We start from the raw sequence: 27,740 nt of genomic DNA on the forward strand, positions 1-27,740 counted from the left end.
TTTTTTTTTTTTTTTTTATAAATATACTGTAGAATATGGTCAAACCTTACAGGTATATTTTAAAGTTTTTGTTTGCTTTTTTTTTTTAAAAAGTGACATTTAATTTGGAGGTGCTTCCTATTTCAAAATTGTAATTGTTTATGAAACACGGAAGTGGAGAGAGAGAGAGAGAGAGAGAGAGAGAGAGAGGAGAGAGAGAGAGAGAGAGAGAGAGAGAGGAGAGAGAGAGAGAGAGAGAGAGAGAGAGAGAGAGAGCGCGTCACTTTTCTGTTACAGCCTTTGGAAACAGCCACTCATGTGATCTGACATCCAGCAAGGATATTTTAGAAGAAATTAAAGAGTCCTTTTGTCTGCAGGATTCTTTAAAAAGAACCAGCCTTCATTACGTCATAAAAGCGCACTGACCGGCGCGTGGTGTCGGCACGCGCGCCTGCAGCCCGCAGACCGGGCACACAGACTCCCGTCAGAAACCCGCCGAACAGGACGAATAGATTGTGCAAGAAAACCGAAAAAGATATGGAGCTTTGAGAATCAGAAGCTTTAGGGGAGGTTTAGTTCGGTTTTGTCCGACAGAGAAGTCACAGATTGAACCAAAACTTCAGGATGACAGTCAAACTGGACTTTGAGGAGTGTTTGAAAGACTCCCCTCGCTTCAGGTAAGTTTTATCATCAGTCACACTGATGAAAGAGTGTCTGAACTATGACCTGTAGGGGTCAACATGTCCATCCTGATTGAATTTAATCAAAAAAAGACAATCTGTCTGTGTTGAAAGCTTTTCCAACTGGCGGCCCGAGGGCCAGACACGGCCTGTGATCTGTCATAATTTCTTCTGAAATACGGTCCGTGTGAAAGCTTTCCAGCTGTAATCCAAATTTAACCCGAAGACAGGTCGACTGCAATTATTGCACACATGACATTTTGCGTTTAAGATTGGTAGTAGCTACGTCGCAATCACAATATTATTTCTCATTTCAAGAAAACTCCAAGTACAAAGTGTCTGTTCTTATTTGGCACTTGGTTGCATTATTTAAAATTTTAAAGCCCCAATCAGAATTAGCTCTCAAATCTTTTGTCGTGTTCATTTATGTTTTGTCAAAGATTTGTCAAAACGAAAATGGCAACAAAGAGCACATTTTCATATATTAAATGGCATCTTTCTGGATTCTTGCTTTCTTGAATATTACACAAGATAAACGATTATCTCTTTTGTACTTGAGAGTAGGCTTTTTAAAATTTGAATATCATGCAAGGGAAAATTTCAATGATCGCCGCAAACGTAAAGTATAAAATGGTTATATTCTTAGTGTCTTATCTCGCAGACCTTCATAAAATGGTCTAATCTTATTTAGTCGACTAAACTTACTTAGTCGAGTCATCTTTTGAAGTTAGTTGTTGCACAAAGTGCTTATAGTTGGCTAAGTTTTGCGTTACCCGACTAAAGTTTTTAGCCTGGTACAGAGGACGCTAATCTTATTTTAGTCAACAAAACTTCAGTGTCTTACCTCAAAAAAGGCTATCATGTACCACCACTTGATGGACGAGGAAGGAAGGAAAGACTTGTGGCAGGAGCAATGATGGGCAATGTTGGGCGACTAACTTTAGTTGAAAAAGTAAGCTTAGTAGGCTAAAAGAATAGACTGCTTTATGAAACCGGGCCTTGTTTGAGCCTTATGTACCGACATGAGTTCTGCAGGTGCAGGATTATTGTATCTTTCTGGGGTGAAAAAGAAGTCAGTGGGCTCCAAATTTGTGGCACAGTCTCCCGCAATTCAACCCAGTCTCACGGCAGTTCTTGATGGCATTACGAATCTCCCGCAATTCAACCCAGTCTCACGGCAGTTCTTGATGGCATTACGAAAAGTACATTAATTTATTGGTTTGTGACAGGGGCACAAAATATGGAAACATGGAATATGGGCTGACGGGGGGGTCTGGGGGGTTATGGTTAGGGTTAGGGCAGGGTAGACACTTACGGTTAGAATTAAGAGAAGGGGAGAATTATAAATAGCAAAATAAAAAAAATAAAAAAAAATAAAAAAATTTAATTAATTAAAACATTTAAAAAACTCAGTCTTGTTTTGGGGGCATAAAAAAAACGCATGAGACTGGGCTGTGTAATTAGTTGAAATGCTTAAATCAAGACTTAAAACTCACCTCTGTTCAAGATCTATAATTAGCAAACAGTTTTAATTAATCTAGTGTAACCTGGTGTGCTTTTGTTTCATTTTGGTGAATAATTTTTGTTTGTTTGTGTTTGCTACTTGTTTTTTTGTTTGTTTTTTATTCTGTATGTTGTTCTTGTGCTTTTAACTTAGTATTTTATATTATAAAGCACTGAACGTCAGTATGTGACGAGTTTGGTAGCCGTTTCACATCATTAAGGGAAATGCTAACGCTAACCTTAACCATGACCCTACGTTTAACCCAAACACGGATGAAATGTTCCCAGATAAGACAGACGTCAAGTAGATAGTTCTAGCTGTTATTAGAGAGAAATGACGCCGGTGTTAAAAAAATAATAAATAAATAAAAGGCCTTCTGCCACACATCACTAAATGGCACAAAGGGGCCATGACCTAGAAAAATATGTGACAAGTTGGGACTGAGAACATATTGGTGTTTTTCTGAAGAAAATTCAGGCCGGCTATGCTAATCTTATATACTTATCTGGTTCCCTGACACCACAGCTAATTAACCATCAGTTACTGTGTTCATACACTTACACAGAAACAGCGTAGGTTGTGTTTGATGTTTTCCTTATTTTATGAACAGCAAAAAAAAGAAAAAACACAATGGAAGGAGGAAAAAGGTGTCATAATACAAATTATGAACAAAATTATTGTATTTATAATTTGTATTATTTTAATATTTATGACATATTTAAATTCAATTTTTATAATTTTCAAAAGGTCGCAAGTCTGTACTTTTTAATGCCAGTGACTGTGTCTCATTGATTTTTATTTATTTATTTATTTATTTTAGTGTCAGTCATCATGTTATTATCGTTTTTCCCCATTTTTCATCATCTTCTTTCCTTCTGTTTCTATCCTGGAAACCCAAAAGCTTTGGTTTTTCTGACGTGATAGCATATATTCAATAACAGTATTGGACCAAGGATGTAATGGCCCTGAAATACTATCTGAGGACAAAATCTGCATTGTTTTTTAAAGAAAATATTTTAATTTGAAAATATAATACTTATAGACTCACACTGAGTACAATAATCAGCATAGGAGTTCACAAGATTCTGGGTGTACTGTAATGATAAATAATTGTTTATTTATTCTGTTACTTGAGAATGTTTTATGCTGGTTCTTGTGATGGGCTTGTTAAAGTTATGAAGATAACTTATTGTGATGTCAAAATGAAGACGCAACATTTGGCACCATGACTGTAAATTATATCTCACAGACTGACTTTTCCTTCTTGTTTGGTTATTAGGGTACTAGTTGTAACTACTTAAATTTGCTGTTGTTGTGGAAGGATGTAAACAATTCCTGTGTTTTGAGGGAAAATAATGTATTGCTAAATTTTAAAAAATACATATTCAAATGCTTAAATGCTGCAGTAATAGTGTCAAAATGGTATTACAGAAAAAAAAACCTATGTTAGGGCAACCACTATGAGTTGTTCTTGAGTGATTTGAGTTTAAGACTACTGGCTCACCTAATTGTTAAATAAAAAAACTGACCTTCAAGGGTCATGCTGTGAATCTGGGTAAATCTGAAATCAACAATACAACACCATCAGAGTTAAAGCAGTGGCCTAAACTGCACCCTCAGTGGCCTTATTCGGCCCCTCGGTTACCAGTTTGAGACACTCGATTTTTTTGTTTTTTTTGCAAAAAGTGCAAAACAAAAGGTTACTTTTTTCAAGCTCTGCTCTTGATAGCATTAGAAGAAACTAAATTACCCCTCTAGGAGAGGGCATCCTAGTTGACCTATGGTCCTTTAAGTCACTTCTCCCATCTATCAGATCCACATGAATCTTTGCTGAACGTCCCCAAAACTCCAAACCATGCTCTCATTGGTTGACTCATGAAGTTCTGCAGTATGTCAGCTATACCCCACCATAAGTTTTGTTTCAACACAAAACGAACATCTGGCGTAATCACTCAGGAAGTTTCGTTGCTTTTGCAAGTGGTGAAGAGTTTGGTGAAGCTGAGAGTCACATGTCTGTTTCCTCCAGCTGATTTGGCATTTTTTTTTTTTGTATCCAGAGGCTCATACGGGCCCTCCACAGTGGTGGAAAGTTTGAGCGACGAGTTCTGATGTTAGGCGGAGAGCAGAGGAAGGAGGAGGAGGAGGCTGATGACAAGTCGCCACCGCGCAAGTCCGTAAAACAGACGAGAAGAGAGAGTGAAGGAAAAGGCCAAAAAAAAAAAAAAAACCTCCTGACAGTCTGAATGAGAGTTCAGCTCCAATCTGCTGCCTCCTGTTGCCAGGCAACGCTGAGGTGGGAGGGCGGCAGGAAGTGAAGCGAGATGTGCTGAGGTGATCAACAGGAGAGACAGGAAGTGCATTTTCTGCGGGGAGAGCCGCGGCGGAAACTTCAGCTCTGTCTCGTTCTCACTATGTGCACGCAAAATTAAAACCAGGAAGGATTTTTGAAAACCTCTTCACGAGCTCCTCTTGGTCTTTATTATCGCTTATTTGCTCTCCTGCATTTTGCCAAGTCCAATTTATGTCAACAGGATGTGACCTCAAGCTTTGGTTGCAACAAAAACAAACAGTCACTGTCTGTTTGCATCTGTCTCCACTCAGCCTCTTCTTTTTTTTTTTTTTCTTCCTCTGTCTCTTCCGAGCTGTCGGTGGAAGGCAGCGGAAACCACACGGGGCTGAGCTGCTCATTTGACGAGAGCCAGAAAGAGATAGTGTCTCAAACTAGCCACCAACAGGACGCCGAAGGCCGCGTGCAACAGCAATAAAAACAATCAAAGAGTGAAAAACGGATTACCGCTTCGTGTGGGCCCAACATTTGCAACCGTTTAAGAATCTGACCCTTTTTTTTTCCCCCTGACCCCAAGCAGCGTTCAAAACCTCAAGCGTCATGCAAAATAACAAGAGAGTGTGCAAGAAATGATACATAATACAGTATTTATTTTGATGAGCAATAAGCAAAGTTAAAATTTCCAAATGTTAATTTAAAAGATTGCAGGAGAAACAAAATCAACTGTTCGGAACTTAAGAAAGTTGCTTTTTCACATAAGAAATTGATTATTGTTGCTTTATATTCAAATGTATTCTTCCACAAAAACATCCAATGCTTGCACTTTACAGCACATTTGGGTTCCGATATTCTAAAATTATTCATAGGATTATGTGGAGATACATGAGTGCCAGATTGTTTTCAAATTATCGTATGAATCAGCTTTTCCCAAACTTAAAAATACCACACTGAAATCTGAAAATCTTCCGCAGCTCCCCCAGATATTTAATCACGCTTTTGGTGAACAAATGAGACTAAAGTAGGTCTTCCATGGCCAAATTCTGGCACCCAATTGGGTACGTTTTTGTCCTCAGAAACAATCAGTTCCCAAATTGAGGCATGCTGTAGTGTGCAATCTGTGGTAATAGTGGCAGTGCAGAATGTAGTGACCAATTCGGAAAATTTTGAACATGCTCAAAAAACATGTTATGTTGTGGCACACTGTGATTCACAAAAGTGAATAATTGGATGTAATCTGTGCAGATAGGGGAAAATATGCCTTTCTTACTTTAATTTTACAGACCACTTTTGTTATGATTTGTAGGTAGATCAAAATTAAACCCCAAGACGCAGGCAGCCAGGAGACAAAATGTAAAGTGCAAACACTGCGGTGCTTTAATAATCCCCAGTGACAACAATCCAACACATCAGTGATGGGGCAAGCATACAAAAAGTGTTCAAACAAGGATACCGGGCGGAGATGACATGGGAGATGCAAGGAGGGGACTAAACTGACAAGGGCAAAAACACAGCAGAATAATGAACTCAACATATTTATAAATGGTGACGAAAGAAGAGACAAACAAAAACGCGTAACTCTGGCAATCAAGCGAAGAAGCAGACAGGTATGTGCATACATACCTGGCCAATAAAGCTGATTCTGATTCAGATTATGATACAAATTTTATGTTGGTAGTTGTAATGGAAGTGGTCATTTTTAATTACAGAAAAATGGCAGAAATAAAAGGTGCCTACACATGATTTAGGGTATCATGTTGGATATGTTTTATCCATGTTCCCCCCCCCCGGGCCCCACATTTGGCAGCAATTTAATTTAATTCCATATAATGTAAAAGAAACTTGGATCATTGTTTAGCAACCTTCATTGTTGAGGATCCTGCATGCAGCTTTCTGTGACGACAACAAGAACACAAGGCCATAATCTGTCTCCTTTGCTGAGACGCCACAAGCACGTCTGAACTTGTCTAACGTCGTACCAACTCTGGGGCATCTTATAATTTACCGACAGCCAAGCAGGTGTCCCTTCTAGACGTAGAACTAACTATGATTTGCGCGTCTCACAGATTTGAATTATCCGTCAATATTTATATGTTTCCCCCAATTTAAAGGTGATTCAAAGTCTTTAAATGTACTTTTTTTTGTGTTTCAGAGCTGAGATCGAAGAGGTCCAGTGTGATGTGAGCGAATTGGAGACACGGTTAGAAAAGGTGAGAGATGTCTGTGGGTTGTGAGCAGGAACAAGGTGCAGGTGCTGCTTCCCCATGGCCACGCTCTGTTCTGCTTCCACACATGTGCTAGTACAGGCTATTGTGTATTAAAGTTTCAGATCTGTTGTGACATTGAACCCACAGTTAATGCACTGAAAAAAAAAAATCTGGTCGTGATTAAGTGCTTTTCATTGGAAGGGTATCAAATAAGCGATTGTGCTTATTTTGGCGGCAGGAAGTTGCTGTAATTGAGGAGAACTGGTGGAACAGGGTTAAAGATCCTCAGGCAGTGGTGACATAATTGTTGCAGTGATTTTATGCAAACTTACGGCAACCTGCACGATCCCGTGTGACTGACCTTTTGACCTCTCAGTGGAGGGGATAACGTATAGTCACATGCACATGTGAAATATGATATATTACGAAAGACCTGCCTTTTTTCCCCACTCTTCCACACGGTATCATGCTGCAACACCCCTGATCCAGTTCTGCTTCTTGTCATTGTGTTAGAGCAGGTACACGTGACATTTCCCCATGACAGACCGTGCAAACTGCCGCTTATTCTTAGACGCACAGATACGCATGTTCCTTCAAACATGCATACAATTTCCCCCCTCTAAAGTGGGCGTCACCTTGGCTTTTTCCACGGGCACTCAAAGATCCTCCAGAGAGACTTGGCACTAGCACTAGGACCCTCGGGATTTGGAGCTTCATTCTCCTGCAAAGATATTGGCGTCGCCAAACACCTCTATCCAGGGACCTCATGTCTCCATAAGCTTTTCCCGGGCATCTCTCAACCTCTACGGCCAAAGACCCAAAGATCTATATAAGTTTCACCACATACAGATACATGTCTGAAGGGAGAGTGCAGGAAGTCACTGAAAACCTGGATCCTAGTCTTGATCCAGGACAATCGCCTCACTCAGCTTCTCAAGCGTTACAATACGGGTTTCCATTGATTTAGCAAAGATCACAGTCTATGAAGTCCAGGTCTGTGAACTTTTCCTCGCCAACAAAACCACTTAAGTTACTGGTCTCCACATCCCTAACCGACCAAAATTCCAGGCAAGCATTGAAAAGGTGTAGGAACCAGAACATATCCCTGATGAATGCCAGAATTCACTGGGGAAGAAGCCTTTCTGCACCGTATATAGGCTGGCTTTGCTATGTCCAGCAAATAGTTGGGTATCCCGCAACTTCTCTTCCTCTTTCACATATTAAACCCTTTGAGTACGCATCTTACTTAACAACCACGATTATGGATCACTGCTCAATATTTTATCTCCAGACTTTGATTCTAAATGTGCCGGTATGAGTCAGTTAACTATATAACTCTGAGCTCCTTATTAATTCAGACTATAATGAATGGTATTAAACAGGCATCAGAGGTTACATTCCTGCATGCACAGAGATTATGTTTGTTTAGCATAACCTCTCACTGTGCTGCTCCTCGTTACCTTTAATTGCTCATACTGATTACGACCAGCTGTTCGGCCGACAGAGTAGTTCTTGTTAATTATTTGGGTATTTTGACTGCATGCTTTCGTTGTGCAGTTGGTGAAACAATGCCAGGCCATGCTGGATGCAGGCAGAGTCTACTGCCAGACCAGCAGGAGCTTCGTCAATGGGCTCAAGGAGCTGGGACACCACTGTTCACAGGACAGCATGATGGAGGTGAGTGATCAGGGAGTTATTTATAGTTATTTATAGTTAAACTGACGTGTTTCCCCTCGTGACTGTGTCAGAGGTCTTCAAAGGAAATGGTTAAGATCTGATAAACTGTGTGTCCTGCAGGAGTGTCTGGTGATATTTTCTGAAAAGCTCGAGGCCATCTTGGATGCCCAGGGGGTGAGTCTTATTCCATCTGCCTCGACAGATTTACCAGCCGCCTCTGTTCGCTGTACTCATCTTAACCTTGTCTCTTTCCCTTCAGGAAGTGATTGAAACCACACAGAAGTCGGTCAAGTTGAAGCTGCAGAGTTTTGTGAAAGAGTGAGACTGAGAAACAGAGCGCTACCACACCTGAGACAGGCTGGTCGGGAAACGTTAATTCACTTGAGCTTCTTTTGCCATCCTCCAGGGATGTTCGGCGGTTTAAAGATGTCCGTAAGGAGTTTGAGCGAAACAGCGAGTGCCTTGAAGGGGCGCTGGCGAAGAACGCTCAGGCTCCACGGGGGAAGCAGCATGAAGTTGAGGAGGCGAGTCACGCATTGCTCAATGCGCGCAAGGCCTTCCGGTCTGGAGCACTGGACTACGTCCTCGAGGTGAACACAGAGTATTACTGTTGTCAAGTTTTATTGCATATTTACGCATCTCTGTCTGGTACCTAAACCAAAAAAGTGCCATCTATAGAAACACTAGCACTTTGTCCACTTTGTCCTTGACTAATGACTAACTCAGATCCCTTCCTCCATGTTTAATCTGTATTTGCTCCAGAGTCAGTTATGACCTTGGGTGACCTTGTAGGTCAAGGTTACCCAGTGTCAAAGCTCATGTGATCAAGAGATAGGTGATATATAACATCATATTAGTGTTTAATATTAGCCATATGTGCATATTTAACTGATTCCTTGAAATAGCCAGTCCGAATATCCCCTCTATATAAATATCGAGCCAAAATTTAGACCTTGTCTTGCAACCTTGTCTTTAATGGAACACCCTCCCCAACTGAATCAATTTGTCCTTGATTGGCAATCATTCCACTAAGTTTGGCTGAAACTGGATAAAAATTCTTCAAATTATGTACACAAGGATGGATGGACACGCAAGACCAAAATACCCCACTTGCGCGACTGCTGTGCATATCCAGTGGGGAAATTAGAAAGAACACCCCAAAAACCAAAAACATACGAGCAATCGTACGTCCAAACGTTCTGTTTTGAGCTTTTTCAGAGTAGCTGTCCATGGTATTGATCAATTTAAATAACGGATTGTAATTTATATTCGAAAGAGAAGGGGGAAAAAAAAGACGATATAAATGTTGCAGATAACAACAGAAATGTTAACTAGACCTTAATTGTTGGACAGGTTATCTTAAAAACTAAGCTTAAGCTAAAACTCCACTTATTTATTCAAATTATTGGTTGATTTTGCTTATTTGTGGCACATCTTCCACAAATTAGTCCGTAACTCAACAATATTTGGCTCTCAGTTTCATAAATGTAGAGATCATTAAAATTAAACATAGGGCACAGTTTTTAATTATTGGTGAGTAATATCAATAATAATGATAACTGTAGATTTTGTTTCCTCCTAAAATGTTGTGAACACATTCAACAAAAACAAGTGTTTTTGTTTCAGATTAATGTCATTGAGGCCAAAAAGAAGAACGACATTCTGAATGCGGTGAGTTAATTTTTTTAAATAAGTGATACCAATGTGACACTATAAAAATGTATATCATTTGCTGATGATAAGCTGTTTTTTCTTATGGTTCAGGTGCTATCACTGATGGAGGCCCAGGCACAGTTCTTCCAACAGGGTCACGAGTCCCTGTCCAATGTGGACGAGTATCGACGTACGCTAAGTGAAGAAGTATGAACTCAGAAATTAGATTGACATATTAAGTTGCATCATGATAATAGGGGAAATTATTAGTTCCCATTTTTTAACGAGACGGATCTTAATAATTGTTCAATAAATCATTCCTGTTGCACATACAACAGTCAAAATTCTGACATTATGCTTACATTAAACATTCAAAATTTTAACTTTTACATCAGATTTCAAATTTCTGGTTTAAAGATTAAAAAGTCAACGTTTCAACTATCTAAATCACAATTATGAAACCATAAAGTCACAATTAAGCGATGCTGACTTTTTTAAGATACCAAGTCAAAATTTTACACTTGAAGTTTCAAATACAAAGTTAAAAAGTTATTAATTAGAATGTCAACATCGACAGGAAGACAAATTTATAAGATTAATAAAAAGTCATTCAACTTGTTAAATCAAACTTGTGAAATTAAAAACTCATTTTCTTAAAAAAATTGGAGGTGTTAAGACAAATTTGTAACTCTCTAAGTTCCAATTTTGAGATACAGTAGAAGTCAGAATCATGATAGGAATTACTGATTTAGATCGTAATTTTTACTGCAAAGTCAAAATGTTTTACAGTAAAAACACTAACAATTTTAGTTAGTAGTTAGTCAACTAACTAAAAATTGTCAGGTAAAAAAGATCACATTACAGATTTTCTTATTTATGATAAAAGTTTCAATTTCTCATTTCTCATTCAAAAATTTCTCATTCAAATATACTAGACGACAGAATTATAATAAAAAATACAAACGTAGTATTTCATAATGTTGACTTTAAAAGTTGAAATGTGTGTCTTCTGTCTCATAATTATGACTTGCAACACCAAATTTGTCTCAGGCTTTTTATCTGTTTAAAAGTTAAAAAAAAAAAAAAAAAAAAAAAAAAAAAAGAACTTTTAATGTAATAATTTGAAGGTTTTTCTGATTTCAGGTTATAGAAAACATTTCCACTCAATTTTATGAAATGAATTTCATTAGTAAAACATCATATCAAACAGTGTTATTTTAAAATGACTTTGCTCCTCCCTTTTATCCAGATCTCTTTTAAAGTACAGTGACGTCTGGCCCAGTCCAGACCCAACATTTTCTACAAGTTCCATAAAAAGTGTTTAATCAGTAAAACAGCGGATCTCACAGTATGAGCGCCACCAGATGTCTCTTACCATCAAATTTAAATAGTTGCATAATTTTATCACATTGTGCTGTCATTGTGAGAGGAAGTGAACATCGGCTGAGCAACAGGAAATACTATTTCAGTGCGTGTGATGACAGTTCTTGCTGTTTGACTCTGGAAACAGAAAAAAAATTATATTTGTGTACCAACAATATTGGACAGTTATTGTTGAATGAAGCAGAAGATGAATTCCGTAGCGTTCAAGGGCCAATTGGAGTCACGATAAAGCGCTTCCTGTTTGAACGGCAAACAACAGTAAAGACAATAATGAGGCGGAAACACTCAACATACTGTCCAGCATGAGTAACTGGCAGTTTGGAAATTGTTGAAGGAAGAAATTCAACTCTTGTGGATTCCTGTTTCCTGTGTCTGCAGGAAGACGCTCAACCTCGAACTATCTGACTGTTTTCATTTAGTTAGTCTGACGGGATAAAGTTATCCTTCAGTAGACATAATAAGAGAGTTGAAAATGTCAAGGAGGTTGCGTTTTTTTATGTTTGTACCCTATTGAGTGCCATTCTAGTAGATTTCTGTTTTTACATTGTTTCAAGACGTTTTAAAAAAAATGTTGGGTTGGGATTTTTTTGTTATGCATCCTTGAAGTCCTACAATTTTACTGGTGTGCAAATCTTGAAGTGAAATGTGGAAACAAAATTTAGGTAGACGATAAAAATTCATGAAGTTTGACATCGTGAGTGCAATAAGGTGCATTACCTTAAAATCGACATCGGTGATTGGCGAAACATTCTGTTTATATTTCAGCACACCCAGCTTGTCCTGAATTCTGCCAGAGAGAAGAGGGACATGGAGCAAAGACATGCAGCAATCAAGAAAAAGGTACTTTCAGATTTGGTTCTTAGCCTTCTGAAATCTTGTCATGATTTACACCTAAAACTTTAATTCCAATTCTAGGACATGTCCTACGATGACTCCATTATGGACTTTAATGCTGATGCGGCGAATGGGATCGCAATGGAGGGCTATCTATATAAAAGAGCAAGCAATGCCTTTAAGACCTGGAGCAGGTACAAGTTAATTCTCTAAATTTGGAAGCGCATTTCTGCCAGTAGAAAAGAAAAAAAAAAGTCCAACTAAGTTTTTTAACATCATTAAGTTTTTTTTTTGTTTGTTTGTTTGTTTGTTTGTTTTTTCAGAATTATAATGCCATGGATGATTTATCTTAAAAGCTTTTATTTGGTAGAAACTCATAATTGTGAGATGTTATGTCAAACTTACAAAATAAAAATTCATTATATATGGAAAGGGTTTCATAATTCTAAAATGGTCATTCATAAGTAATCATATCATAATTATAAGATGCTGCTGTAATTAGAACTTGGCATCTTAGCATTTCATAGTTTTGACTTAGCATCAAGGAATTATGTAGCAATGTTGTAATTATGACTTAGAATCTCATAATTACTTACTGCATCATACTGTAAGAGATCCTGTAATTACGATTTGGTCACTAGCAAGTTTGACTTAGCTTAGTATCTCATAAAGACTTATTGCATCGTTATTAAGAGGTCTTGTAATTATGACTTGGTCGCTAGCAAGTTTGACTTAGCTTAGCATCTCAAAAAGACATTGCATCGTTATTAAGAGGTCTTGTAATTATGACTTGGTTGCTAAACAATTTCCTTCGGGATGGATAAAGTTCTTATTCAAACAATTTTGACTTAGCGTAGCATCTCATAAGCACAACTTCGTAGCCCATACCTATGATTTAATAGCTTACGGTTCTGGCATCCTAGCTTTAATACCTCAGTTCTAACTTGCTATCCAACAATTGTGACTTGGCACCTTGTAATTACAACATATTGTCATCTTAATATTGTTGAACACCTCATAATTATGACAATGTCATGTAACTCTGACAATAAGTCTCTTAATGATGATTTTGTATCTCAAAGGTACATCTTATATCTTGTACGAGTAGTTACACTGGACAACAGCTTTGGAAATAAATATAGTCAAACATCACCAATGCTGTGGCACTGAGAGTGAAAGTGATGTTTTAAATTGTTGATTAACTCTACTTTCTAAGATGTACTACTACTATGCTAATAAGGGTTAATATATAACCATTTCAGTTTACTCTGTTTATGTGATATTTCACCTGTAACACTTTAAAAATCAGCAAAAGACTGAATGTTTATTATTTACCATGAAAAACCTACTATTGGCACAATATAATTATGTAGATGTAAAATGTTAAAACTTAAATATATTAGAAACAGCCATTTTTATTACCACATTTGAATTCAGCATGCCAAAATCCTTTTATTTTATTTCTGAAGCAAACAACTTGTAAAAAGTTGTAGTTGACATAACTTTGTATCTTCTAATTACGATTTATTACTTCATAATAATGATTACAATATATATAATAATTTTTTTCCAAGGACTGAATGACACACACACACACACACATATATATATATATATATATATATATATATATATATATACACTCAACAAAAATATAAACGCAACACTTTTGGTTTTGCTCCCATTTTGTATGAGATGAACTCAAAGATCTAAAACTTTTTCCACATACACAATATCACCATTTCACTCAAATATTGTTCACAAACCAGTCTAAATCTGTGATAGTGAGCACTTCTCCTTTGCTGAGATAATCCATCCCACCTCACAGGTGTGCCATATCAAGATACTGATTAGACACCATGATTAGTGCACAGGTGTGCCTTAGACTGTCCACAATAAAAGGCCACTCTGAAAGGTGCAGTTTTATCACACAGCACAATGCCACAGATGTCGCAAGATTTGAGGGAGCGTGCAATTGGCATGCTGACAGCAGGAATGTCAACCAGAGCTGTTGCTCGTGTATTGAATGTTCATTTCTCTACCATAAGCCGTCTCCAAGGGCGTTTCAGAGAATTTGGCAGTACATCCAACCAGCCTCACAACCGCAGACCACGTGTAACCACACCAGCCCAGGACCTCCACATCCAGCATGTTCACCTCCAAGATCGTCTGAGACCAGCCACTCGGACAGCTGCTGAAACAATCGGTTTGCATAACCAAAGAATTTCTGCACAAACTGCCAGAAACCGTCTCAGGGAAGCTCATCTGCATGCTCGTCGTCCTCATTGGGGTCTCGACCTGACTCCTGTTCGTCCTCATAACCGACTTGAGTGGGCAAATGCTCATATTCGCTGGCGTTTGGCACGTTGGAGAGGTGTTCTCTTCACGGATGATGCGAAGGAGATGTGTTGCACTGCATGAGGCAAATGGTGGTCACACCAGATACTGACTGGTATCCCCCCCAATAAAACAAAACTGCACCTTTCAGAGTGGCCTTTTATTGTGGGCAGTCTAAGGCACACCTGTGCACTAATCATGGTGTCTAATCAGCATCTTGATATGGCACACCTGAGGTGGGATGGATTATCTCAGCAAAGGAGAAGTGCTCACTATCACAGATTTAGACTGGTTTGTGAACAATATTTGAGGGAAATGGTGATATTGTGTATGTGGAAAAAGTTTTAGATCTTTGAATTCATCTCATACAAAATGGGAGCAAAACCAAAAGTGTTGCGTTTATATTTTTGTTGAGTATATAAACACATACACTATTTGTCTTGCTGTTGAAGCTTTTGAAGCACAGTACTTTTCCTCTCTCTCTATGGACAAAAAAAAAGAAGAAGAAGAAAAAAAAAAAAACTCCACCACATTCAAAATTGTTTCCATTCTCTGTGTTTGTGATGGAATCATCTTTCTCTCGGCGTCTGGGTGGCACAACAATATTTGTAATGGCTCTGTGACCTTTCCATTTCAGGCGCTGGTTTTCAATTAAACATAATCAACTCGTGTACCAGAAGAAGTACAAGGTAAATTATTACTGATTAAAAACAGTAAATCAGAGATGATGACGACGATGGTGATGATAGAAACGCGATTGTGCAGCTGTACACTGTGACCTGCATGTTTTTCCTGCCTGCGTGGGTCTCAGGACGTGCCAACAGTTGTGGTAGAAGACCTACGTCTTTGCACGGTCAAGCCCAGCAGTGAGAATGAGAGGCGGTTCTGCTTTGAAGTGGTTTCCCCATCAAAGTGAGTGTGTGTGTGTACACAAGGCCATGCATTGCTGCAGGAGTGTGTGTGTCCACACACTGTGCATAAAAGCAGCTCAGGTGTTCATTTTCTGCATGTAGGTGCTGTTTATTGCAGGCGGACTCGGAGAGGCAGCAGCTGGGGTGGATCAGCGCCGTCCAAAACAGCATCGCCTCAGCCTTCCAGGAGCACAGAGAAGACCCGCACAGTCCGGTGAGGGTTTTTTTTTTTTAAATTACCCTTTTCTGTGGGAGTCTGAGGGAATATCGTGCACTTCTCATTGCCGTATTCGTGTGGGTGTGGTTATCAGAGGCGGCGCTGCAGCTCTGCATCAGCGGGCAGCACTGGAGTAGGAGGAGTGGGTGGCCTGGATCAGGAGAACACAAACCGCAAGGCGCTGGAGGAGGTTCAGGCCATCACAGGGAACAGGCAGTGCTGCGACTGTGGAGAGCCGGGTCCCGACTGGGCCTCCATCAACCTGGGTATCACCCTTTGTATCGTCTGCTCCGGGATACACAGGTGAACAGAAAACCACACATATCACACAACCTACTGTGGGATTTGTCTGGTTTGGGAGCATGCACAGGTGTACTACTTTGCAGAATCCACCACATTACGAAACCGATTTGGAATCTGGGAGCAACCATTCAGGCAGACAGCCGATCCATCACCATTTCTCAAACATAACTACAGCCAAGCAAAATATGGGCATTCCCTTGGCCTTCCTCAACCACTGGATCCTGCACAGAAAAACGCACCACATGGCCAAATTGTCACAGCATTCCCTCACAGTGTAAGTGGTATTCCTCGTCTTAGACTCCCTAAGTAACCGCAAGTATGACATGAGGGTCCACAGATGAGAACCAGTACCAGAAAAATTGAGTTGTCAGCGTAGATCACCGGTTAGCATCCAAGTCTCACAACCACACTGTAAGAAGGTAGCACCACGGCTCTGAAGACTAGGAGCTTTGTTCTCCTGCAAAGGTATCGGCGTCTCCAAACACCTCTGTCAACTCACCTCACATCTTCATAAACTCTTACCAGGTGTCTCTTGATCTCAAAGACCCACAGATGTACAGTTCTCAAATTCCTCTGTGAACAGATTGAAGGTCACTAGACCAGATTGTGAATCACCTATCACATTCCTCTAAATAATGTCTCCTCGTCTACCCTCAGGGCCTGTTTTCTCAAATCTTTATATGGCCTGGAATTTCCACCAGGTGCCTCAGTGTTGATGACCCACAACAACTACAAAAGATCAAAGGGATGCCCACGCAGTTGATAAATGACTACTTTTGGGAAGACCCAAGGTGGTTCCATGGTATCGTGGATGCGGTGCCATGTAGTGATACGGAGAACCTGCACAACCATATAGTTTCACTCACACATATGTATATTCTGTCTAATCCACACACATACATATTGGAGATTATGTACTGTATGTGAGACTGGAAGATTGAGTCATGGCTTGCACAACCCCGCGTACATGTGCATTTGTCTTTAAACATGAGGTTTAAGCGTTTCTATCTCCAACAGGAGCCTGGGAGTCCATTTCTCCAAAGTTCGCTCCCTCACTCTTGACTCCTGGGAGCCGGAGCTCATTAAGGTAATGTATCTTATTAACTACGTCAGTGTATTTTATTATTATACTCTGTTAAAACGCCGGTTACTGCCTCCTCTGTTTGCCCGTGAGGGTAGTGATTAGGCTTTAAAAGCAGCAGTTAGCTGTGATTTAAAATGTGATTACTTTTAAATCTTTCTTCCCCCTTAGCTGATGTGTGAATTAGGAAACACAGTAATCAACAGGATCTATGAGGCTCGAATTGATGAGATCACCATCAAGAAGCCCAGCGCCTCCAGTCCAAGGTGCAGACAATCACCCAAATACCTTACACACACAGTAGAGTGTGCAAAATCTGTATTCATCTCCCGTTTACATTTATTTCTGCTTAAGCAAATTTGTACTTTCCCTACAGAGACATTACCTTAACACGGGTATTTAGTGATAAAGATTAATGCTGCCATTGTCGAAGCAAAGTGCACTATCTCCCCCTGCTGGGATGCTTTCAGTACTACATGAAGGCTGATAGTTCTCACTGCCGCCACCTTAAATGTTACAACACCCAGATTAAAAGAAAAAGAAAAACTTTAAATCCACTGCAAAATAAGGCATTTCATTTCATTTTGAGATGTTCTGAACTTATTTCACCAATCGATAAAGTCATGGGAAAGTTTCATCTCAGCGCTAAATGTTACAACTTTCGAGATTTCAATATTCACTGGAACTACAACTTTAATTGGCGGAGTGGATTCAGAATGTCTCAACTCGACATGAAATGCACATTTTTGAGGTCTTATGTGGAGAATTAAAGAATATTCTGGGTGTTGTAGCATTATGGTTGCACAATCTCACCAGCTTTCATCTCCAAAGAAGAAAAACAGTGCATGTTTTTTGTCTGAATGTGTCTCCCTACTCTGCCTCTGTCATTTTTTGTTTTTCCATATATATTTTTTTTTAATTTCCAGAGGAGACAAGGAGTCGTGGATCCAATCAAAGTATGTGGAGAAGAAATTTATCCAAAAGCTGCCTGAAACTGGGCGGAATCCCGTCCTGAGGCGATCCAGCGCCCGGAGGAACAGGACAAGCACGCAGGATCGGACAGCACAGAGACCGCCAATCAAGCCCAAACCGAACCGAGCCACTCTGCCTCGTGTCACAGGTGATCCCTGAGGCATAGGAATGTTCACGTATGACCTGATGCTGTGATATCCTGCTATCAAGTCATTTACACCCGCGATGTGCCTGATCAGTTAATGTATGATTCCCATTTGAATAGTTGAACTACAGCTTCCTGACTCTAAATTTCAAGGTCAAGTTTTAACATGGAAGTACATCAGATTTCATGAAGCTATATCCTCAAATACGCTGATCAATTCAGGACTTCATAATTTGGATATGGTCAGGATATTTCAAGTCATTTGTTGGTTTGTTATGAATTTATTCAGACATGGGGTCTAATTTTCATAAAAATTGGTGGAATGTCATCCATTAAATATTCCAGCAGATCAGAAGTGTATCTGTATGTGGTGAAACTGTTGAATCTGTAGAGACGTTTAATTATCGAGCCACTGTCTCTGGGTCTTCAGCCTTAGAGGTTGAGAGGTGCCTGGCTTATGGAGACATGAGATCATCAGACACGGGTGTTTGGTGATGTTGATATATTTACCGGAGTATGAAGGTCCAAGTCTTTAGGGTCCTGGTGCTTTCTGTATTGTTGTGAGCCTTGGACAACAACCAGTGTCCTAAGGTGACAACTAGATGTCATTGGTACCAGGTGTCTTCTGAAGATCTTTGGTACCACTGGACTGACTGTGTGTCAGATACTTACTAAAGGAGACTCTGATGAGGAGTATCACTTGCATTGTGAGAGAACATCAGATACGACATTTTCTCTGGATATGATCCAACACACTGGTTTTTCCAGTGTTGAAGGACCCCAGCAATGAGAAGAATCCAATAGGACCTCCACAGAGACTGACTAGTTGCCTGTCTGGGTGTGTGCCATCCAGGAACCAGGGTGGTTCCATGGTGTGGTGGATGTACCAACACGTAGCATTGCATTAGCATGTACAACCAGACCTGATCTCTGAACATTTTGTGAAAGGGCATTTTTGTCAAGTTTCCCGAAGAATTAAGGCCTTTGTAGACCTCAATGTGGTTGAAGGTTTGGGATATGCAAGTACGCTTACAGTTGGCCATTGAATTTTCAAGTGGACTCACTAGGAGGACAAAACCTGGAGACCTTCAGGTAATTTCAATCTGAGTCTATGCTAGCTTTCTATCTGTATAGGAAGTTACCCCTGCTGATATCAACAAGACAGGAAGCCAGACAATCTACAATCATGTTGATTCAGCAAAATTTGGTCATGCTAATGCTGCTGTTCTTTCTCTCTCTCTTTAAATCTTTGTCTCTGTTTCTTGAAGGACTGAACCCCTCAGACATTTTGCAAAAGAACAACACGGGCAGCCACAAAGGTAACAACACACAGTTGTCATATTACCTTCAATTTACTCAATCAAAACTCTACAACTGAAAAATTAATGTTGGATTGGATCTCTGTGTAAAAATTACATAACTCTGTCCATCGCCTAGATGCTGAGGAGGAAGAGGAGGATCTGAGTGGTCTTCATCCCGGAGCGCTACTCTACCGCTCGGCGGCACTACAGAACTTCCCTGTCATGGCTGACGCCTTGGCTCATGGAGCTGATGTTAACTGGGTCAATGTGGCCGAGGACTCCAGCACACCCCTGATACAGGCAGTCTCAGCGGTGAGGCAACAGCAAGAATCTACTTAAGCCATTTAATTGTAAAACTACCACCTTCAGGAATGACAAGCAGGAATTTCTGCTTTGTTAATCAATTTGGCAAGGTGTTCATTAGGTGTGGTAGCTTTGTTAGCATCAGGTAATCCACATTCATGTTTCATGTTCCTGTTTCTTGACCAGAATGCTTTGGCAGCCTGCGAGTTCCTGCTTCAGAATGGTGCCCATGTCAACCAGGCAGACATCAATGGCAGAGGACCACTGCACCACGCCACCATCCTGGGTCACACAGGGTAGTACTTATGGGTGATTCTTTAACTACGGGCACTATTGGCCTTGTAAATGTAATTTCCACCACACCATTGCCTTACAATATAAAGCACCTTGGGGCAACTGTTTGTTGTGATTTGGCGCTATATACATGTGCTTTGATGTCACTGTTTATCTCCATAGAAACTACCCAAACAATCTTTCATACAAACTGTTTAAACGGACATTACAGCGTTGTGGTGGAAATTACGGCAATAGTGTGGGACAACTACATTTTGTTTAAAAAAAAATTACAATAGTTGTATGACATTGAATACCCCAATTATGTTTTGATTATTTTACTCAGAGATATTTTAAAACATTAGAAAAAACATTTCTTTACCATTCATTTTTATCATTGAAGATCAAAAGTCTGGGTGTGGGACAAGCACAAAAGGGCAATATTTGCATATAATGATGCTGAAAAAAGGTGAAAAAGTCATCATAGACTACTAGAACAAATTTCTTAACACACATTCATTGTAAAGATAACTATAAAAGTGTGAAATTTCCCCTTTTTTCTGTTTTTCATACAATATGATCAAAGGACGTAATAAGTGCCCATAGTCTAGAATCACCCTTATACAAAATTAAAAAAAACTCAATGTCCAAATGGTGACACCTTTTCCCCCCCTATAAGTCCCTGTTGTCAGAAAACTCTTGAACTCATGCTTAACTTCAGCCACTATCTCTAACCTTTGCAGTATTTCTGACACCTAGGAATTCTTAAAACGATCAGGCAGTCTGGGATGGTGATGGCTATCATCTTAGCTCGCTATGTCACACAATACAATTCTTTAAAGTTTTGCTCTACCAAAGGACAAAAGGTCCACAAAGGTCACCAGAGTTTGAGGTCACCTCTGACACAATATTGAATAGTACAAATACATCACCTTATTGTAGATGCAGACATTATCTGGGTAGTGATGGCATTAGCTTGCTACCTATGTAGCCCAGTCAATGGAGTGTCTGTCAATGCTAACTTAGCTTGTTAGCGTGTAGGCGGCTTGAAAACTACTCCAATGATCCCGCTTGGCTACTGCTGTTGGTGAACGGAACGGATGGTCAAAAAAAAAAGAAAAAAAAAAGAAAAAAGTCCAAAACAGTAGAGACAACATTCATTTTAATCACAGAAAACAATGTTCTAAAAATCTGTCTTATTAAATAATAAAAATTTCAAAAACAAACTGACTTCCTTTGGCATCAGTTACAAGACAATCCTGGATGGTACAAATATAGTGATTTCACACAATAACAATCACTTGAAACTTGCTATGTAGGTAGCCGCTGCGCTAGTTTGCTATCGAGCCTTCCCAGTCACTACAGTTTAACAAAAAAGCTACCTTGGTAACATAGTATGTAGGTGGTTCAGAAACTAGCCTGTTCATCACATCTTACTACTGCCGATATTTGATAGGGATGTTATACCATTAGCTCCGTTATGCAACAGTTTGTTCTAAAATTGTGCCCTACTGAAGTTTAACTTGCTTCAAAATGAACTCTGTTTCATTTTGGGGCAATTCTAAGACTATCTGGGAAAGTACAAATGCACTGCTTTTGAGCAATTGCTTATTAGCTGAATAATGATTGTGCTGGCTTGTAGTTACCTAGCCTAGCCCACTCACTACAGTGGAATTTAATCGGACACCACAGTCGTTTGAGGGTGGGTACTAAAGGGGTAAAATATGATGCATATGACGTAATTTATATACTTCCAAGGACAGAAACACTGCACTTTCTCTGTGATTTTAGGCAAATTACACCAAAACAAAGTCAAAATACAAAGCAGTGGAACGTGGACATGTGTTGCGGTTTGTTTATGACCCAGAGCTCAAACGTGTTGAGGTGGTTGTGCAGACGAGAGAACAGAGCTACTCTGGTTAGCTGTATAGGCTAACACATACCAACACGATGCCTCCCATTTGCTTCGTCTTCCCTTCTACACTGGGAACCAAAAAAACATCACTTTTCGCGCCTGCTTTGGTGATTGCAGCCAAAAACAAAACAGTACACCAGAGTGGCTGTCCCCAGACGTGACCAAATCCCGCGATATCACGCAGGGTTCAGATGAGACTGCGCTGCCCTCGTGGTTCAAAAGCTAGCCTGTCGAGCCAACATGTGGGCAACTAATGTATTCTGGTCATGTGTGTTTTGTGGCCAGTACCGTGCAATTTTAAATAAAATTTTACATTGTAGTTGTAACATTACATGTGTGTGATGATTATGCTCAACACTGGTCAAAGCAGTAGCCACGCTATCTATTTTTGCTAGGTTGGTGTGTCTCTTCTTGAAGCGAGGTGCAGATTACAATGCCAAAGACAAGAACCAGAAAGATCCCATAAGTATCGCTGTGGACAACGCCAATGCTGACATCGTTACTTTGTGAGTGCCTGAGCCCAAAGACCTCTGTATAGCTACAATATACGTATTTCTCAACTCCTTTTAATTATCTTGATCTCTATTTCCTCACAGGCTACGAATTGCCAAAATGAACAAGGAGATGCGGGAGATGGACGAAGGTTTTGGACAATCAGGTCATTCGGGGGAACAGGGATCTGCGGGTTTGTTGGGTGGGGTGGAAAGCGGGCTGAACCAAACCAGAAGGGGCCTCAAGGCTATAAAGAACCACATAAGTGGCTGGGCTCTGGGTCCAGGGACAAAAGTTAGCGAGAACTAAACTGGCTTTCTTTAAGATCAAATACAGTTCTAGCAAACCAAGTTCCCGGGGGGGGGGGGGGGGGGACGACGACGACAATGAACTGACAAGATCACAGGTTATGGCAGCATGAATGAAAATAATTCTTCAGGATGTCAACAAATACAGTGAGGTCAGAAAATGTCTTTGTGGAATCTGTGAAGGAGTCCAACATTGCACTTTGAGTCATCCTGCACTTTCAAAACAACAGCAATTTCCAAAAATCTCATCAATAACAAGTAGGTTAGGAAAATGTGTATATTTTTTCTATAATTCGTCTTTCGTATGTACAGTATTGTGTTTGCTGTTAGAATTGTATTTTTATTGTTAGCATCTGAGTATCTAGATGCATGTTATACTGTATTTTTACCTTTGAAAACTAAATTCTCTGCTGGGTTTGGTCCTCAAGGACAATTTTCTCTTGCTATTCTGTGAATAGTGATGTTAATTTTGAGCCATTTAAATGCCTCAGATCAGGGACACATCCAGGACTTTGTTTTTAATTGGGGTACTACTCTCCAGTAGATGTCACCATTGTACCTTTTTAAGCATTTCATAACATGGAGTTTTTGTCTGAAGCAATTGGTTCATTCACTGAGTGTTTCAAAAAGATGAATCACTTCTGAAAGCGCAGTATTGAGTGTTGAGAAGTGAATGTTCCACACAGTATGGTTAGGTGGACAAATTTAGAAGATCCACAACTGACCGCCACTTCCAGAAGGATAATGCATTCTTCTGGATTGTGAACAAGGTTAAAAAATTATGTCACAGTGGTCTAGTAACGTTGCAAAGTTCTTTCTCTTAAATAGTTTCATGTTAAAATAAGGATTAGGTTCTAGTTTCTCTGAAATGTATCAAAAGGCTGGAAAATTCATAAGTACTTCCAGATCTGTGCATTGGTAGAATTACAATATGGTCTGGGTCCACCTTACATATTTGATGGAACACTGGAGAATCATTTCCTGAATCAAATGTTTTGAAACAGTATTTTTCTGAACCAGTTGTTTCATGCATGTTTAAAATTTCAAAGTAAAGAATCCCTATTGTCCACTAGATGTCACCATGTAGATGTTTGAAGCATTCTGAAACTGTTATATTATGAAGCAAAACTTTCATTCAGTCGTTTGATCATTTTCTAAAGCAATTGCTTCATTTTAACGCTTGGTGTGTTTCAAAAGCACAAATCATTTTCTGGAGCTATCGTTTCATTTTGTTTGTCAGGGGTTTCGAAACACTGAAAAATTTGGCAAAGCGAATTGACTCTTATTTAAAAAGAACCAAAAACACAAATTTGTGATGTCACTCTGTGTGGCATATTACAGGGGGTTTAAGTTAGAAATCCACCTATATCTACGCCAGTGCTTCAGAAACTCCACCAGCTAATTTTGTGCTATAGCCTTTACCGTAATGTTTCAAAAAAATGCTCCTGAAGATTTGATAGGCACGGCCTGCTGTAATCTGTTGTATATAAGCACACAAACTTTTGAGATTCACATGCAGAAGGAAACGAGCCATGTGATGACGTAAAAACACACTACAGGCTGTACGCTGCTGGCTCGCAGGCTTTATGTGGCCCCTGGATGGCCAGTTTGAAATCCCGGCTTTACAGCTTAAGATGGGTATTTTTTTTAAGCTGCATATTTTTTATCCATTCTTTCATGAATTCCCTCTAGTAGCATTTGTCTCCAAATCCAAGCGATTGAGTTTAACCGCTCATGAAGGAATGGTAATGCTACCGGTCAGTATTTGATGTGCTGTGCTTTGTCATTGTGTGTCTCGTGTGCCTTTTTTGGCTTATGGCCGCTGAGATGTCCAACTGGATTTCAAGTGCTTGCGCAGTGTGCCACCTGCTGCAGCCTGAGGTAACGTGTATGTGTGCATGCCTTTGTGTGCCTTTTTTTTTTCCAATCAGTGTTATGCTTGTTGCTTTAGGGACACAAAACCTTAATATTGGTTAGATGTTTAGCTGCAGCTGTTTCACATTAAGCAGGCGTAAGAGCAAAAAAAAAAAAAAAATTACAGTGCAATCAAAAGAGAACATCTTGTGTGGCTTGTGTGCAAAAAAAAGAAAAAAAAAAAGAAAAGAAAGCAGATTATAATTGACTGTTTTCCAACTCTCCTTTTGTCTCGCGCAGGTGACGAAACCTACCACGACATCTTCAGAGACTTTTCACACATGGCCTCAAATAACCCCGAAAAGCTGAAACGCCGCAGTGCGGATCCAAAAACCTAAGCGGTATCAGCTCACAAGCACGCAGACTCGCACTTCCCCGCCTGGCCACCTGCCACGTGTTCAGTCAGAACTCAGCTGGCGTTAACTTCAGAAAGGCCGGCCACTCCAAACATTGCATTCTTTGTGCTAACACAGCGCGCCAGAACAATTGTGTCCAAGTGGAAACACCGGATCAGCTTTTGTAAGACCAGCGGGAGGCGGTTTTATGTGTAGCGGACTCGCTCTGCCAAGATTTCCTGATTAAATCTGTTTTTAAGCATAGTGACATTTTTGCGCCAATTCTATGTACATATTCAAGTATAAACAGAAACATGCTGCAAACAGGTGACTTATGTGAAATGCTCATTTCTATTTGGTTTAAGCTACGTGAGGTACTTATTGTATCATTATCAAATAAAACAGAGAACAAAACCTAAAGTTCAGTGTGTTTAAATTGAAAAAGGTGGAAAGTGGTAATCTCCCAGCAGGGGGAGTAGCAAAGCCTCCAATGATTACTAAAGCATAACTACAAAAATACATTGTTTTTTATTCCGTTTGAGGGTGATTCTTTAACTACGGGCACTATTGACCTTGTAAATGTAATTTCCACCACACCATTGCCTTACAATATAAAGCACCTTGGGGCAACTGTTTGTTGTGATTTGGTGCTATATACATGTGCTCTGATGTCACTGTTTATCGCCATAGAAACTACCCAAACAATCTTTCATACAAACTGTTCAAAGGGATATTACAGTGTTGTGGTGGAAATTCCGGCAATAGTGTGGGACAACTACATTTTGTTTAAAAAAATCACAACAGTTGTATGACATTGAACACCCCAATTATGTTTTGATTATTTTATTGATATTTTATTCAGAGATATTTTAAAACATTAGAAAAAACGTTTCTTTACCATTCATTTTTATCATTGAAGATCAAAAGTCTGGGTGTGGGACAAGCACAAAAGGGCAATATTTGCATATAATGATGCTGAAAAAAGGTGAAAAAGTCATCATAGACTACTAGAACAAATTTCTTAACACTTTCATTGTAAAGATAACTATAAAAGTGTGAAATCTCCCCTTTTTTCTGTTTTTCATACAATATGATCAAAGGACGTAAGTGCCCGTAGTCTAAGAATCACCCTTGAATGCGAAACATGGTGTCAACAATCTCAAAGTCTGAGCTTCACAACCAGGTTTGATTGCCAACAGCAGGTGTGAATAACCATGGCGACAGCATGATGAAGTGTTTGGTCAAATGTTTGCAAAACAACGTCCAGCAGAGAACGGAGAGGAACTGAATCCTGCAGGTCATGGTGATCCCGTCTTCTTCATTTTGGTTAATGTTTTACAAAAGTACAAAGGGCCCAAGCAGCCAAAATGATTGCATCATAAAAAAAAAAAAATAAAAAAAAAAAAAGTCCTTGGAAAAATAATATTCCTGAGGCTTTGAAGGAGAACAGTGCTGATGTCAGTCTAAATCTGCTCGAAATCAGTACTAACGGCAACTGGCACGGAATAACATCATCTGGTTGTAAATATACACCAATTACATTTGCAAATAAAGTCAAGTACAAAAGCTACAGTGTGTATGATTTAGGGATGTTTGTTTGCAAAAATAGAATATAGCGTTCACAATCATCTGTTCATTAGTGTAGAAATTACCTGCAACAATGAATCAATGTGTTTTCATAAGCTTAGAATGAGGCCTTCATACCTACATCCGAGGAGTGTGTGTCAACTTTTAACCACATCTGTAGATGATACTAAATCCTACACACGGTAAGTATAACGACAAAAAGGAACAGCAGTCATTGTGTGGGCTGCTGTCCCTTCAGATGGCCTAATTACATGCATATTTTGTAAAGCCCTACCGATATATCAGTTGGCCGATAATATCGGCCGATATTAGACTTTCACAAACATAACAGCAGTGTTGTTATTTTTGCCACTTTGAAAGCATATTTTACCAAATAGACAATGCAGAAAACACTTAGAAATGGTGTCATTGGCTGGGACCCTCGCCACCCCTTGGTCACATTAGCAACAAGAGACAGAGGCAAAGCAACCAGCTGCCATTCATTGGCAGTCCCAATGGGCGTTTTACAGCAATAATACACAAGTGGTTGCTATGCTGCCACCTTTCCTATTCAATTGAATGGGAACGTGTGTCCAAACGTTTAACTGGTGCTGTATGTTGGTTGGTTGTTGGTTATATTTATAGTTATGCATGATAAAAATTCATGTTTAAACTGTAAAACATCAAGCCTCCATTACATTTCTTTGTCATAAAGGTTTGATAATAAAACCAAAGGAATCATTTCTAATTTTATCAGCAGATACTCCCTAATATTGGTACCCTCCGCCTCTATTGGTTGGGGGTCGGGGGGGTACCAATATTGGTACCCCCCCGACCTCAGTTGTATTAGTAATACAAAATTGGCATTTTGTATTACTAATACAACTGCAACCATTATTTTGTTGTAGTGAGACAAAGTGGAACTATTTTATTAATAATTTTAGAAATTGAGTAGTTGAGTAAAAACTGCAATACTTTCCCCTGAAACAAGTAGAAAAGAAATTAGCAGGAAATGAAAAGTAAACCTTCCACCCAACTTCACATCTCTTCATACACAATATTAGTGTACTTCTTAATAAGATTCCAGACTGTGGCGCCCCCAAGTGGTAGTACCAAGAAAAGACCCTGCTCTCACCCGTAATAACAGGCAACTGATTGTCGATTTG

The 27,740-nt window shown here is 39.6% G+C and overlaps 1 protein-coding gene and 1 long non-coding RNA gene across 2 annotated transcripts; one reads left to right on the forward strand and one right to left on the reverse strand.

Annotated features, from left to right (window-relative positions):
• The first annotated feature begins 238 nt into the window (after positions 1 to 238).
• Positions 239 to 25,418, forward strand: acap1 (ArfGAP with coiled-coil, ankyrin repeat and PH domains 1). Its single transcript, XM_034164752.1, has 23 exons — positions 239 to 656; positions 6,600 to 6,657; positions 8,212 to 8,331; positions 8,452 to 8,505; positions 8,591 to 8,649; positions 8,738 to 8,921; positions 9,958 to 10,002; positions 10,096 to 10,191; positions 12,133 to 12,207; positions 12,283 to 12,395; positions 15,176 to 15,227; positions 15,350 to 15,450; positions 15,552 to 15,663; positions 15,761 to 15,969; positions 16,987 to 17,056; positions 17,222 to 17,316; positions 17,977 to 18,170; positions 19,436 to 19,486; positions 19,605 to 19,780; positions 19,958 to 20,067; positions 22,355 to 22,465; positions 22,556 to 22,617; positions 24,914 to 25,418. The coding sequence occupies exons 1-23, from the start codon at positions 604 to 606 to the stop codon at positions 25,009 to 25,011; spliced, it is 2,298 nt and encodes a 765-aa protein (XP_034020643.1). The 5' UTR covers positions 239 to 603; the 3' UTR covers positions 25,012 to 25,418.
• LOC117505189 lies at positions 2,250 to 27,732 on the reverse strand. Its single transcript, XR_004559042.1, has 3 exons — positions 26,540 to 27,732; positions 17,548 to 17,556; positions 2,250 to 2,261 (listed from the first exon to the last, which is right to left on the reverse strand). It is a non-coding gene; the product is annotated as an uncharacterized LOC117505189 (long non-coding RNA).
• Between the last annotated feature and the right edge of the window lie 8 nt (positions 27,733 to 27,740).

Source organism: Thalassophryne amazonica, chromosome 23 (genome assembly GCF_902500255.1).
Source record: "Thalassophryne amazonica chromosome 23, fThaAma1.1, whole genome shotgun sequence".
Taxonomy (NCBI): domain Eukaryota; kingdom Metazoa; phylum Chordata; class Actinopteri; order Batrachoidiformes; family Batrachoididae; genus Thalassophryne; species Thalassophryne amazonica.

Coding starts and splice junctions, on each gene's coding strand:
- acap1 (XM_034164752.1), top strand. CDS start 604: ATGACAGTCAAACTGGACTTTGAGGAGTGTTTGAAAGACTCCCCTCGC. Junction 12,208..12,282: donor ATGCAGCAATCAAGAAAAAG/GTACTTTCAGAT, acceptor TTCCAATTCTAG/GACATGTCCTACGATGACTC. Junction 20,068..22,354: donor ACCATCCTGGGTCACACAGG/GTAGTACTTATG, acceptor TATTTTTGCTAG/GTTGGTGTGTCTCTTCTTGA.